Here is a 16087-nt window from a genome sequence, read left to right as displayed (position 1 = left end):
CTACCAGAAGAAAACCATAAGGAATTAGTTGTTACCGAGCTAGCTCTGGATTTCTCTATATGGAAAAGAAGTCCAACAGCAGATGTGTGTGTCCTTGACAGCCCAGGATTTCTGGTGGAGCTCCCAAGAGTGCTCCTGTTCTGTCTTTCTCTGGGAGACACAAAACTGCTAAGCTTTGTCTAGTCATATTCTCCTTAGTAGCTTAGAAGGCCTGGTTGATGCAGTCTCCTGTGTGCACTTCCAGTCCAGAGATAAAAGTTTAAGGATGTATGTCCTCTTTCTGCAATAGAAGTTAGCATTAAAAATCCTATGTGGATTTCAGCGAGGGAATTCACAACTAGTGTCTTTTTTTCAATTCATGGCCATGCTTCATCTATAAAATGTTATATATCAACGGCCTGAACATTAAGCTTGTATAATTTTGTGTTAAGATAAAATTATATTGCCAATAGATACAGTTTTTCTTCTCATGGAAGAGCTGCTGACACCAACGGCTGTGCAAATTAGAAGTGACAGTCACAACAACTGTTTCATATTTGAGTCTCACAAAGCACGCAGACAAAAAATTGGGTTGATCTGGCCAACAATGCCACCTGAAATGTGCCTATATCACTTACGTAGTCACACCTCTCTGACACCTGCTTCGGAAAGCAATTGGCAAAACACTCCAGACTTCATGACTAAGAGCTAGAAGTCGTTGTATTGAAGTTATCAGTATTGAATTTTTACAGATGAATCTTCCTTCTTAGCTTTGGATAAGGCAGGCACATATACACGTATTTATATCCAGCAAGAGGGCAGGAAATAGAACTGAACTTTCTTATGTTCAAAGCCACTCCTCCTGTGAAGCTGCAGTGTGAGTTAATGATTGCAATGGTAGTGATGCCCTGCAAATAGGACAGATATGGAGCTGTGTGCCATTCTTCTCATGGTGCACACTAAAGCCTGAGAAATCTCTTCTGAAGGCATTACTTCTCAAAATCTTGTCATCCCTCCAGAGTCAGAAAAAGAACAGAGCTGAACCACAGTCACACGGCCAGCTCTTACTCGGCAAGAAGAGCCCATCAAAATGCTTAGGCTGCAATTGCTCAAACTGTCTGCCACCACTTTGATGTCAGAGTAGTCAGATGGGTGCCGAAATGAGCAGTGAAGCAGAAATGAGCAGTAAAGCAAAAATGCGACAGGACACATACCATTTTCAGAAAGAAATGGAAGGAATCAAGCTGCTCTTCTCCATTGCACCTAGGGCCAAAGAAACCTGAAAAAGTGCCTTACTATTAAGGCTACCTGTAATCCCCATTGAGTCTTTGAGCCAGACTTCTCTTGGTGTAGACTCAACAGTACTGACATCAGCACAGGGATCTTCTCCTTGACAAACTCTACCCCGTTACTCCTATCTTTCTCCTCTTGAATTTGTATAGTCAACCTCTGAATACCTGTACTGTCCACCATGATGAAAATCCCTTCTGCTAAAAAGTAGTCTAGACCATGTCAGCCGGTGCACAAGCAGTCAGGGAGACTGTGCACTAGCACAGAAGTGGTGGGGTGGGCCCGTGACGTTAGATGGGGTGAGTTTCAGGCTGTCTAAAACCCAGGATTTCAGTTCCTGCTGATCAAAAGAACATGACTGGTCCCCACAGCAGTATTTGTTTGGAGTGTAAATCTCAAAGAAGCACAGTGGGGTTCTGAAAAGGTTACAACCCCTGCAGCCATGAGTTTTTATTTCCCTAAGTTCTTCATACGAATTCATGCATCAAAATGCCCAAATTCCCAACAGCAAAAACTCACTTCCATATTTTTTAATACAAGACAGGATAGTCTCGCTTGAAGATCATCCATGCTCCACTTTGAAATTGATTCCTTTTCTATGAAAAGTATTCGTATGTTAAGCAAACTCCTTGGGGGAAGTACGCCTTTTTCCAAGTTTACAAGGAAATACGAAAAGCCTTTTTTTTTAAAAAATCTCTTCATTATCTGGCTCAGTACTTATAACAGTTCCAATTACCACAGAAGCAGCTGTTCGTATATATTGATGACATCTTAAATATACCTGAGATTAATGTTGTTATCCTCTTTTTACAGACAAAGGTTACAGATGGACAGATAAAGTGAATTTGTCCAAGGAAATGGAGAAATTTGTAGCAAATGAAAGAATCAAAATCCAGTCTCCCAAACACAGTGCTTTAAACAGCAGATCGTCCTTCCTCTCTGATGTGACTGCACCATGTCTGACGTGAGCTTTAGTGCACATATTGACGATTCCAGAATTATAACAAATTGTGAACTTACAACACACTCTCTTCCTCATCTATTTTGATTACTGTACACTGACATGAAGTCAAAAGGAGCGAAAAAAAACCTTGGAAGACTTTGAGTGATCTGTAATCAGGTAAGACTCTACCTAGATATCCAGTACTGTGATCAAACAGGAAAGAGACTCTAGTTTTTGATATCCAAATCACAAGGACAAACTTAGAATCATAGAATAGAATCATAGAATCATTTAGGTTGGAAAAGACCTTTAAGATCATCGAGTCCAACCGTAAACTTAGGAAGACAAGTCTGCGGGGTGCTTGTTTTAATGTCTTGAGTTCAAGTACTGCACACAATTATTTCTGGGGATCACTCTCTCTCTTAGATAAAGTACTTGTGTCTTGACTGAGAATAATATTAATATATGAGCTATTAGTTTGGCCTTTCATGGTCTTACTCGTAGGTGGACAACGCCTCTTGGAAACATCATAAAAGCTCTTACATACTAGAGCCTTTTAGTCAAGTAAACTTTTAAGCAAGAAATACGATGGTTCATGGCAATTCAAATCATGCATATTCTTGTCTACATTTACGTGAGCATTCATTATAGATCTTCAGTTATTATTACGTAAAATGGTAACCTATTTTATTTACAATCCTGCTTCTAAATTCATTTACCCTAAAGAAATCACATCATCCATCTGTAAGTCCAGCAAATTAAGTTCCCATAGGGCAGCTAGCTCTATGGAAAGGGTTAGAACATTTTGCTTCAGGTGAGAATCCCGGCAAGACCGAACACAATATTGCAATAATACTGCACGCTCTGGGCTCCATCTTATTATTATTAATCTTCTAACATGATCACTATGCAACATTTAATGTTTATTAGCAAGAATATTTATTCTGGAGTCAGGCATATTGATATTATAATAAGAACTCAATTTCATACCTCCCAGAACAATAATTAGATTTGTAAAAAACAAATATGTAGACAATGGTCAATAGATCAAAAGCGTTTATTGCACAGAGGTATCTTTTATGACTATTCAGATATTAACTTGAACAGGCTTCACACACTAAAACTAACTTACCATGGTGTCAGAGAATATGGGACATATGTTGATAAGTCACACTGGAAATCGCCTAGGTCATGTCCTTGTTTGTTATGAAATATATCGTTGTGCAACTGCAATAGAATCTGATATTCTATTGCACTGAATACTGATCATATAGTTCTGATCATATCATAGTAATCACAGAGAACAGGTATGATTCAGAATATGTTCTATAAGGTAACTGATTGTAAAGGATGGCTTTCAAAACAATGGTAGTATTTATATATTCATTAAGTTTTGTGTATGTATATGAAGATATATATATATAAAACTTGGAATTCAGATCATAAAAATCTTTTTTTCACATACTAGCTCACATCTCTACTTCACTTACAAATGCAGGATGATTTGCTACCATCTCCTCAAAAACTTGAATACATCAGTGTTTTTAGGAAACGTTACCTAGGTTGTACATTCAAGTTCTATTCCCTATTCCCATTTGTGAATTACCCCTATAAATATATCAAAAAACTGTCTGGATGCATTTGGAAAGATACAAATTAAATGCTTCTATTGCAATATTGATGCCTCTTATCAAACCTGGACACAGTATTTGCAATAAAATTCATCATACAATTAGATGACATGTTTGTCCATGATTTCCACACAGTTGGTTTCAATAGCATATTAATGATTCATTTAATGCTTATTAATATGTTTTCCAATGTTAAAATACTTTGTAAACATTTCAGATCACAGATTCTTTGCCAACTATTTGTTTTGAAGAGCCTTTCAGGTATTAGCTTTTATTATAACATGCGGTTGTTGCCTAAATCACACTGCATAGTTTTTACCACGTGACTGAATAACAAACACCCATCAAGTGAACCCATTTCTGACCTACATAGCAGGTAGCCTTTCGAGGGCAGGAATACGCTGTTTTGCATGTGAATAGAGCCATTCCTTGAAATACCCAGAAAACAAACTATTTGTTCAGAAGTTTGTCATAAAAGTGAACAAAAGGGATGTGAGGATGAATGAGTCAAAGAGACATTCAGAAAAAACACATCATTCACGGAAATGTTACGCATTTTTGACCTGTTTTACCAATCAGACTGGTATATGATGCAGTGGACTAGCTATTCCTCCAGGAAAGGAAAAAACATTGCTTTTGAGTCATGAATTAGGAAAAGAAATTCATAAGCAAAGAACATTGCATATTGGCAATACAGAAGAAATGAAAATTGCTAAAAAACAAGCTGACTTTGATATCATGAGCAAAAACATTCCCAGGAACAAGAAGACAACAGGAAGAGAAGGAAGCTGTTATGCAATGTGGAGTACAAGATTAAAAATAATCCTAGAGTAACAGGTATATGGGTGATTTAATGTCCTGGGACAGAGATGGCTTCACTCTGTAAGAAAGCTAGGCTTGGGTTTAGGGAATCAGCCCTGACTATCACCTAGCAGATTCAAACAAAATCCCATGTCCAGAACGAAGGGAAAAAAGGGTTAGACAGCAGTTTGCTAGGTGGAGGGGGCTGTTTGCTAGAGCTGAAGGGAAACAAAGAATTGTTGTTCTTGTTATTAACTGGGCAGAACTGCCTTGTTCTTTTGTTGGTCAGAAAATAAACCCAAGAGCTTTTACATTAAACATACCACGGTTCCCATTCTCCTGGCTGGCAGGAGACAACAAACGCCTATGTCAGTATGGCCCCACAGGAAACAAAACAAAACAAAACCAAACCAAATTCTCTCTTTTTTCAAAAATTAAGAAACAAATAAAACATGGAGGAAAAACCACACAGAAATATAGAAGCACTGAAATTCGAATGACTAGTTTATCTCCCCTCTAGGGCAGCAGCACACAAAATTTCAAATTTAAAAAAGACTCCATAGCTAATCTTTTTCCAGCTCAAAAGAAAAATAAAGAACACCCAAACCCTCAGTTCAACTGAAACCAAAATACTTTATTGCTTTTCTTGTTGAAAGTGCAAAAACAAAACCCAAAGAAGCTAAAACCTAATCGTGGTTTCCAAGGTAAGACAGCATACAGAAAAGCAGATAATAAAATCATTCCAGCTGTCTGTTATAAACAGACAGACAAGTAATCCACCCGAAGGAGAGACTGACACCAAGCCCACTTCAGAACACCCACTGTATGGTGGCAGGAGTGAGCAGGAAGCATAGATTTAAACTCTGAACCAAGAGGAGGGAACTGAGTTTCATTTTTGCATCCCAAAAGGGTAGTGAGTAAAATATAGACACTTTTATCATCAGTTTCTAAAAGCACAATGTTCTATTATAACTTCAACAAAAAGTTTAATTTGTCCTGAAATTAAATTTTACCGGCTATCATTTTAACAAGAAAAATTGATTTTTTTGGAAGGTTAATCTAAAAGATTCTTTTCCCTTCAATCCAAGCTTAAAATGAAAATTTAATTACAGTGATAAATACTCTTTAATATACATTTTTGTTTAGCTATATTGCTGTATTTTTGATCCATCAGTTGCAAGAATGGACTAATATAATGAGAATTTTTGAGAAGTGTTTTATCTGAAGGATCGCTACCTAGTATAGACCTTAATATATTATTTCAGCATTTTATATCTTTATAAGGAATGCTTATTCTGTTTAAAAAGATACAGGATAGGACTGACTTCATTAAGCGTTTTTTTTAAGAATTTGTGTCCAGACTATCTGATTAACTGGGATGTATCTCATTCCTGTTTCCAGACACTTAAAAAGCCTTTCCACCACCTCAGGTTCACTGCTTCCAGAATACAGTAGTACATTAGGAAAATGTAAAACTCTCCTTTCTTACAAACAGCATAAACAGACCTGGTTCCCTTTGAAAAACCTCTAAAATCTTTGCTCCCCTAAATTCTGTCCTGAGACACTCTCTCTCTACCCCAAGTGAGGCTGATAAAACACACCTGCCGTAAGCAGTGATAAGAAACCATGGAACTTGATATGGAAACCTCACACTCAGTAAGAATATAAGTGGATAAAATTACCCATCACAATCTGAAGGTGAAGTTGTCAAAACCATCTATGTTTTCTAGAGATGCTGGTATATATTACTTAAAATATTAAGTGCTTTAATAGTCTTCAAAACTAGTTTCTCTGTCCCCTGTTAACCGTGAGGAGCAACAACTGCAGATAAAACAATGACAATAAAAATGAAAAACCTTAAACTGTGGTGAGAAAACACCTGAAAAAATGTAGATGGTACCAACCACCACTTACAAGTATTCATAACTAATAAACAAATAGAAAAACAATGCCTGACACATTTACCTCAGTAGTGCAATTTTAGTTTTAAAGACTTTCTCAATCACAAGAAAACAGCTAGTAAGTCACTAATACCTGATATATCTTCATGATATTGACAGTTCCTTCTCCATTCTGGCCTGGGGATCCTTGGCTCTGTAGCAGATTTCTCACTGTCTCCTCCATTCTAGAGAATGAAAATATTTATAAAAGTCAACTGTACGGAAAAAAATTAAGAGTTGCATTCAGTGTTTTTGTTCTTTACAAGAGCCTAATGCATCCATGGCTACCACAAAATTAATATTTAAAGACAATCCTGGCCTTACAATGTTCTCATACTCCATGTTATGAATAACACATTAAGGGCACTCTTTTATCTTTTGAATATGCACAGTAATTAGTTGTATTGTTAAAATCCTACTGGAGCTCAGCTACAAAAATTAAAAACAAATGTGTGCAAAAGACATCACCTTGTCAACAGTGTAACCAAACACCATGATAAAATTACTGTCATTTAGGAACAAAATCAGTCAGATTAAAAAAAAAAACGACTGCTGTATTTCTAGCCAATTGTCAGTTTTGTGTAATTTAGACAGACTGTCAAATACATTACTAGTATTTACTCTCTATGTTACAGGTGCAGCAGTGTGTGCCAGTACATTTGTTTATAGAGGCACAGCTGCTGAACACATTCACCCTTCTCTGCCCTTTCAAAGGGATGTAAAAAGCAAGTGTAGGCTACAATCTGGAACTACCATCTCATGAAAACGTAATCAACTTCAGTTCCATCAGTGAAAGAAGGAAGGTTTGCACTTTCATTTTAAAAGGTGTTAATAGACACCATCAAAAGTTGTCTTTGATCTACATGCATTCATCAAGCATGTTAAAACCGGTAATAACGTTAACCCTCCTGAATGGAGGCTGAACAGAATAAAGAGTTCTGCTCCTTCGCACAACAGGAAGATAACTGAAGCCACCTAGGAAACACTGGTCCCATTCAAGGTAGATCAGAAATTAAACCCATGGGCTTAGGAGATGTCACCGAGGCTGACAGAAAGAAAGGGTGTGGGGCTACAGCCGGTTTCAGCTCTGTGAGTACCGGTAAGAGGAGGAAAGGGATCAAAAGCCAGAGAAGCACTGATGGACACAACAACAAAGTTGCTGGGTTTTACAACAAAAAAATGCTGAATGCCAATTCCAGCTGAAGGTCCTCACGCTTCTTCCCATTCCCCATCTCCTCATGCAAATTCTCATTCCTGTACAGCTTCAGCTGTGCGGATGCAACAGTTTTCCTCACGCTCACTTTCACGTTTTCTGTTCTTTTCCTTTGAAGTTGTCTCCATCCCTTGATAGAGTTGGAAGAACAGCCAGGCTGGAACAGGGGCTGGAGAAGGGAAACTGCTGTGGCATGGGTGTGTGGGTGACACGAAGGCAGGAGAGAGAGAGGAATAACTTAAGCCATATTGCCAGATACGCTGTATATTAAAACTGCGACCTTGAAAAAAGCGCCAGTATTCTTAGGCATATCAGACCAGAAACTGCCTGCTCTTGTTTATTTCTACTGTGTTTAGGGAAACATGACTTTTGTGTACCATTCTTTGCAAATGCAATTGAGCAGAAGAATTATTCACAGCGTATCAAATGTTTTTTTATTTCTAAGGTAACAATCCAGCGAGACAGCAAATATTAGCTAACTGCTCTGGCCAAAGGCCAATAACATTATCTTTTATATAAGCCTCGTTTCTGTTCTTTCAGTCTTATCAGAATGAATGGTATTGGCTAATTTAGCAATAACATGATATTTTGCTAGCTTCTCTCCTTTCAGTTCAGCCAGCTAGCTACTTTTCGAGAAGCCTACACTAGGTATTCATTCTACTCAGATGAACACTGACATTTTACTTATTCGTATGATGTTTTTTTGTCATTGATGTGCAGACTTCTACGTTGCCAGAATGCCCACAGAATAGTTGGACCATCTGTTGACCAAATGTGAATAAAAACAAGCCAGCTCTAATCTCTAGTGCAGACAGTGGTGCAGTTTTTCAGTTGCAGATTGGAACCATTTCTGCTCATAGGCTGACCTTAATCAGATGCCTTTTACACAACAGAACAAATCATTTTAGTTCGTAATATAAATTCCTGTGCAGTCCTCACTAAAAGATTTCATTTCTTAAGATGCTCATAATTTCATTTTTAAATTAATGATGTAATAGGATTCTTAATTATTATGTTTATATATGCATATACAGTTCCAACTCAAGTCCTCCATAAAGTTCTTATGAATTAATAAACAAGCAAAAATGGGAGAAAGAATAGATTCAACTCTCACTAAAATCAGAGTTTTTCAGTTTAGGTCTAACAGTATTAATGAAAGTGTAGTTTATTTGCATATTAGTATCATCAGTTAAACCAGCTCAGAAAAATTATGAAGAATTCTTAAATTCAATAGGTCATTTCATTTTCAGTCAAATTGAGACAGTCTATTTTGGACAACAGGCCCATCTTGTCGAACAGCCTTATAGGGACTGGCGAGCACACAGCTTCATGTGGCAATTAGAAACACCTCCCAACAGCACTCAGATTTCTATGCCACAGAATAATCTTTACAACACGACAAAGAGCTCAGCTAAACACAGTTGAGACTTGTTGTTTCATTGTTTGCAGCTATTACATAAGTTTGTAAGAGCTGACAGCGATAAGGCTGAACCGCAGGCATAACAGAGACAATGTCTGTGTGGTCATATCACTAGAAAACCAGCACCGAGAGGATCTTACAAGCTTTAGGTACCCATGGAATATCTGAAAAAGGAAAGAGGAAAGTAATTTCTGTCAAACAAGGAGGTGAAATCTGCTTACAGTCAAATTTACTGCAAAGCTCTGATGGCCAGTGCTCTTGCAGTTTATAGGCTGCTGCTTCTTCACTAGCATCCCAGTTGTCCATTTTTAGGAAGGATTGCTTAACCAAACATGGCACAGGATAATAGTCGAGACTTGTTTCTTATAAATTAGAATCTTTGAAGCATGAATTCATGGCACCTTAATTGAAAAGCGATTGTTATATTATGATCTATAATACTCTCCACAGTGACAGTACATGCCAGAAAGATTTAGTATAAATTCTTTTAAAGCATGCAAGAATGGTTAAGCCTTTATAAATTTAACTTGAAATCCCATGTTTTGCTCCCTGAACAAGGGTTCCAAAGGACACGTAAATTTTGGAAGTGAAGCAGAAAAATTAGGAGCTTTATGAAAGGCTATTTCTACACATCAACCTATATTTCTCCCCCTTCTGGTAACCACGAAAGGTTATCTTCTCTTGGTCATGATTCTAATATCCTAGATGGACCCACCCCAACATCACATCAAGAATAGCTATCCCCCACGCGTGTATTCTGCCTGCTTGCTGGCCTATGCTAAAAAACCTGTTTTGCCAAGGATTCTGTGCATCTTATGTAACTATCAAGCTGTTACAATCTGCAAAAACAGTCTCTAAAGCTCACTATTCCCGAGCCTACATTCTTCAATCACTATTTAAGAACACTTATTTTCCCCTTTCCTCAATGTTCTATTTACTGTCTATTCATCTGAAGTATCTCAGTTAGTACCATTACATTTTTTGTTATATCTATTATTTGAATAGGAAATTGAAGTTTTTGTAAAACTGAAGTGTTCCTTTCAATTTTTCTTTTTTTAAAAACCTATTTTCTTTAGGGGAAAAATAAATGAAACCCATGTCTGACAGAAGCTTCTTAAGTTTCTTGACAAAATGTCAGTTTACAGTAGGGAAACAGTCCTCCACCAGTCCTAACCTAAGGATAAATTTCTCAAAGCATTAAACAGAAGAAGAAGTAAGGCACTGTGAGACCAGAATCTGTTCATGGAATATAAGAGTTTAAGGAACATAAAATATTTATGCTACTGTGGAAAGCACTGTCAAGATTTCATCTGAAATTTTATCTGCAATTAGAATCACCAGTGTCCAGGAGCGTCTCGTTCAGAGAGGATTTGGTGAAGAGACGGCTCTGAGGTTGTTTAGAGGAATCGAGAGTCTGTGTCATGAGAAGAGACTAAACAACTTATCTTGCTAAACTTAAGAGACCAAGGGCTTATACAGGTATGACTTCCACAAAAGAACGAGGGAGAAAAAGTAAAATGAGAAAGAAAACTACATCAACCTAAGGCCAATGATTGACAAAACAAGATGGGAATATAGTGGTTACAAATACAGTTAGGTTAGAATTAGGATGTTTTTAATCATTGAAAAAGTGAGACTCTGAACCAACCTGCCACGTAGAGTAACGGGATGAGAAACCTAAACAGTTTTAAGTCAGAGTTGAGCAGTTTATGAAATTAATTACACAGCAGGGTCAAGAGCCGAGGACTTGAATTTATGATCCACAGGTCCTTGCTCTATTCCTCCTGAAATGAAATCAGTCATTCCTACATTCAAAAAATGTAATTTGTCCTGAGCTGTTGAGAGATTACCAAGAAATCAATCCAACTGCAATGTAGTTATTTATTTTGGCTTTGTTTCTGTGTGTGTTTCTGGGCAAGGGGGCCAGAGGAATCTTTAGAAAGGAGGAAACATCATTCCCTGCCCAGGGAGCAGCACACGGGGCACAGATGCTCAGGCGTCCAAGATGGCAGAAGGAAGCTTACTCTGTATTTTTGCTGCAACTCAAATCTTGTCTGTAAGCCAGGACCTGTCTGCAAGGACCCACTGAGCTGTAGGAGACTTGCTTTTAAGGCTTCTTGATACTAAGTTTCTGACAGCTCTGCTGCCTCTATCTCCTGCCGGGCCCCGCTGCTGCAACTTACGGCATGTGCCCGAGTGCAGTTTCATCCAGGCCACGTGAGACAGACCCTGCTGCGGTTGACGCATCACTGGAAGGCAATCAAGTTCCTGACTTTCCTCCCAATTTTCTCAGGACCATCACCTTCATAAATGGGCACCTCCTTTGTGACGTCCCCCAGCAATGCTGGGACATGGTCAGAAAACCTGCCAGCTTTGTGCCTCTCCCAGTTCTGTCATTTCAAATGGACCAAAGCCCTACGCTATTTTGTTGGGGTCCTCCCCAAGAACAGATTTTAAGACCATACAGGAATTAATCGTTCCTCAAATACACTAATGCAAGGAGGCACAGGAGTTCTCTCAGCCCTCCAACTCTGCAGAACCTTCCCCACATATTTCCCACTTCGCCAAAAGGTCTTTCAGACCCCTTTCAGTTAGGTTTATTGATTTCCTTCCTTGAGAGAGGTGTTTCTCACAGTCTGCCACAGTAATTTCACACGTGAAGAAGATTTTCTCTGACCAACCTTCAACTGTGTAGGACATGCCTTTATGTCCTGTCTCACTGCAGAGGAAACCCATTCTCTTCTCTGGTCCTCTGTAGCATATCCCTTACAGGGGTTCGATCTCCCCAGACCTAAAACCATTCCTTGGCAGAGCAAGCTTTCCTTAAAAAAAATCCTTCCCCTATATCCTGATCTTTGATTCCCCTTCTAGCATAGGGAATACTCTCTATAGCTCGTGCTCTGTTCAGCTGCGTCCCACACAGCCCTTTTTACGATTCTCCCTCCAAGAGACAGGTAGCACACTGTTGTTCCAGCTCTAGAAGGTGCATGATGGTTTCAACCCCTTCTCCATTGATCTAATTCCTTCATGATTTCCACAGGCTGGCAGCTACCTTTTGCTGGGTGCTATCACCTTCCCTTTTCATCACCCTCAAGCTGAGGTGACAGTAGTTGGTGGTTATTTCAAATGCATGTCACAAGAATTCCTTCAACTTGATACTGACTTACAGTCTCACGGAGACGTGTCCAAAGATTTCTACAGAATCTTACTGCAGCAGTTGAGGTTTGTATTTCAGCTTTTTCCATCTCCTTATGCCATGCAACAAGTGCAAGACTCTATTTTTAAAGTCTTAGAGAAAAAAAATCAATAACATACCGTTCTCCATCTTTAGCTTAACTTACTTCTGTGTAATCAAAATTCTCAGGTGGGTATTTTCTTCCAGCTCCTATCTGTGAGACAGTGAAGCTTCCTGCCTCTCTCCTAGGCAGCCTCCGGTTTCAATCTCTTGACTTCTATTTTTGGTTACAGCCTCCCTGGATATGTGGCCTGGCTTTCAGCTCCTTGAGCTGTCTGACCCTCCCCAGCGCCTGATCATGGACCAAGGAACAGGTTCCATGTGGTTTCTCAGCTCTTTCAGCTCTTGATTCAGCTGTGAATCAGTTGGTTTTTTCGCCAGCTGGACTTTGGTTGTCTCTTTGGAGACTGCAATCTGTCTGGTTTTGGTGGCAGACTTCTGTGCCTCTGTGCAAGCCTTGCAGCTCTCTTTCCAAAGCCACAATCCAGCCAAACAAAAAGCTTTTGTCTGACTCAGCTCCCACATAAATTTGTTTGCTTACTCGTACGTAGTTTCAAACTTCAGGTTTGGGGTTACCTGCATCTCACTTCCCTCACCGCTCCGTTCAAAGCTCTCCAATGGATCAGGTTAGACTTTCTTTTTACAGTGAGTTCCTCAAGCTACCAAAAGGCTTCAAAGTAAACAAACACACACAATTCCCCTTCCTGAACAAATAAAAAATCCAGATTTTAGATTAAACATCAAATCTTTTTAAGGAGGAAAAATATGAAAGTGGCTTTACAAGACATAACAGAAATAAAGAGAGCTCATTGAACAACCGTTCCTGTTCACTGCATCCTTGCAGGAATGTCTTTCCTTCTACCTGGTTTCAATTAAATTAGTAGCTTTCTGAACTGCAGACTCTGCCTTCTCCCCTCTGGCCCCAAGGATTTCCATTACCTCTAGATATGGCTGCCTGCTCTCCTCAGCTGTCCCCCTGATCTGCAGGCTCATCTCCAGACTGTGCAGTGACCTGCCAGCCACCCCTCTGCTCTCCTCCATGAGCCATGGTGATCCCCAGGATGAAGTGGCCCCTCCTTCCTGGGGCTGTGTCCAAGCCCACTGTTCTCAGTGCACCTACTGCAGAGAGCCCGCAGCAAGCTGTTAGGCCATTGCTTCAAACGGGTAGGTAGCCAGGAGACAGACACAAGCTTCTCCAAAGAATTTAGATACTGAAAATGGATTTAAAAAAGCAAAGAGAGAAGTGAAAACAGATACGTGATAAACTTAAAAAGAGAACTGACAGATGGGAAATGCTGAGGCTTTAAACCCCAAGGGGTTTTCTCCGCATTTTCAGTTCTGCTTAGGATATGACATTGGTACATGCCTTATAGCAGTGTGCTGGGCAAAGCCTACAGAATGCACAATATCCATCCTTAATATTTCAGTTGGAAAATAAAGTAATAATATCCTCCATAATAGCAACAGAAGACACACATATAATGTATAATTTATGTGTATTCTTTCTGTTCATCAGTACAGGTGCTTATCAATCCAGAAATACCAAGGCAAATCCTCCTGCAGCACCATCACGGCCCTTTCCCCACCACAGGCTCTGAGCAGCCAGTTCAACCCTGTGGCATTCGCGAGTGGCAAATCCAAAGTGCACAAGTCACGCTCTTTTCACATATTCATGCTAAACTCTCCTTCTAAAAACATACTCAAAGCATACACAAACTGTTGCCTGAAGGGCAAGCTATCTAAAGAAGAGTAGCACGTAAAATAAAGTATCTTGTGCATGAGAACGGCAACTATCACAAGGCCATGCTGGAATGAAATGGGTCTCAAGCTCTACACGAGTGGAGAAGGATCCTTCTTTTGAATGGACAATCTAATCAGGTGCTCTGTCCGCTAGACCATACCACCGCTTGAAAATTACACAGAATTGAAAGACTGAGCACAACATTTACATAATTGAACGATCATTGAATCCACTGGAAATTTTCAAGGTATCCTTAAAGTAACGTGAGTATGTGCCTTGAACCTCAGATAACTAGGGTAGGATTTTGAAAGACCTTAGCATTGGCATACCACTGCTCCCACACAAGTCTGAATTCTGTTATCACACAATGGCAGACCTGACATTTCTCTGAAACCGCTCTAACTACCATCTGAGCCAGGAAATGTTGGAAATGTTTCCATTGCCTCTTTCAGCCATACAGATTTCACTCATCAAACTTACACCTACAGCAAAAAGTTTCTGAACTGCAATAGAAACCAGTGGTAATGTTTATTTCTGTGTTGACAGGTAGACAAATGCCATATGGACTGTATGGGTGTCTTCCATCACCAGCCCCGTATATGATTTTTTAAGTTACAGGCAAAAAAACAGCCCAAGACTAAGCCTCACAGAAAAGCTTCTCACAGGCAACTGGAAGAATTTTTCAAATGAAAGGACTGTCCCTCCTACAATTCCCCAGTAACATATTTGGGACCTTGGGACAGATTAACTGTAAGTAGGTAGAGCCAGACACGTACAGAAAGCTAATTCTCTTGTCAGTTTAAACATACGCTCGTAAGTTCAAACTCTATTCATGCTGGAGGCACCAGAAATAGTCACAGTGTTTCAGCATAATTAAAAGCAACAGAAAAATTACAGACAACTACACAATCAGGCTGCAAATATTTCCAATTTCAAATAATGGGGTTTTAACTTTTTTTTTTGTTTTCTACATTTCTACAGGGGGGTACCAAGACCACCTTGACATAGTTACATACATTTCTATGTGTTTTCCATGAATAGCAAAGATGTTATGTGGAGGGAGGCAGCATTTGGGGGGTTGAAGTAGGTACAAGAGAAATGCAAGATGAAAATGAGTTCTGTCATCCACAAGCATTTGCAGAACCCTCCACAATGCAAACAATGTATTTTTATGCTACACAGCCCATCACGAAGCTTTCAGGCTCAGACTGCGCAGTGTTGTGGTAGACACCAACCTGTGCTGTCCAGAGTACAGACAGCAGGTGGAAGGAAGCTAAAAAGAGGAGGGACTTTTTTTTTTTTCTTCTGCAGAAATTATCATGATTTGTTTTCAGCCTCTCTGACTCCCCATTGAAGGTTTTCTTAGGCCATTGGATTCTGGACTCCAATCTTAAACTCTACGTAATATAAAGTTGTTTCACTCTCCTCATAGCTCCACCTCTTTGCAAATCTTATAGGAGTTTTAAGACGGTTCCACTGTTGTGAGCAATACCCTGTGAAGATGGGTGGATATGGTTTTCTGTAAGTAAAATCCCAACTTCATGGAACCAATAAATAATAGTATTTTCTTGACTATAACATGTTCCACTTTTTTAATTTACACGACTGGGAAATCCATTGCAAAGTATTAACATTCTCTAGTTAGTGAACAACTGCAGTAAAAATCCACGGATCATCTATCACAAAGTTGAGTTTGTTCTTCTAACTGACAAATCACACTAGCTTTAATTATCATAACGCACCAGGTGCTAGCAAACATGGTTATTCTATTAGAAAGATCAGCTATGTGAGGCCTCACCCCAGGATATACTAAGTCACTGCTCGTAACAGGTCTGAGTTCCACAGCTTTTGTGCTGTGAATATGCAAGTTAACATAATATACTGAGTTTTCATC

General features: G+C 39.3%; 1 protein-coding gene across 1 annotated transcript in view; it reads right to left on the bottom strand.

Moving 5' to 3' along the window:
* Nucleotides 1-16087, bottom strand: part of NCKAP5 (NCK associated protein 5) — a 398069-nt gene that overhangs the window by 139083 nt on the left and 242899 nt on the right. Inside the window, exon 6 of the mRNA XM_075152767.1 lies at nt 6679-6769. Within this exon, the coding sequence (XP_075008868.1) occupies nt 6679-6769 (91 nt within the window). The remainder of the gene's footprint in view (nt 1-6678; nt 6770-16087) is intronic.

The sequence above is a fragment of the Calonectris borealis genome, chromosome 6, assembly GCF_964195595.1.
Source record: "Calonectris borealis chromosome 6, bCalBor7.hap1.2, whole genome shotgun sequence".
NCBI lineage: Eukaryota > Metazoa > Chordata > Aves > Procellariiformes > Procellariidae > Calonectris > Calonectris borealis.
This window is presented reverse-complemented; position numbering and strand designations above follow the sequence as displayed.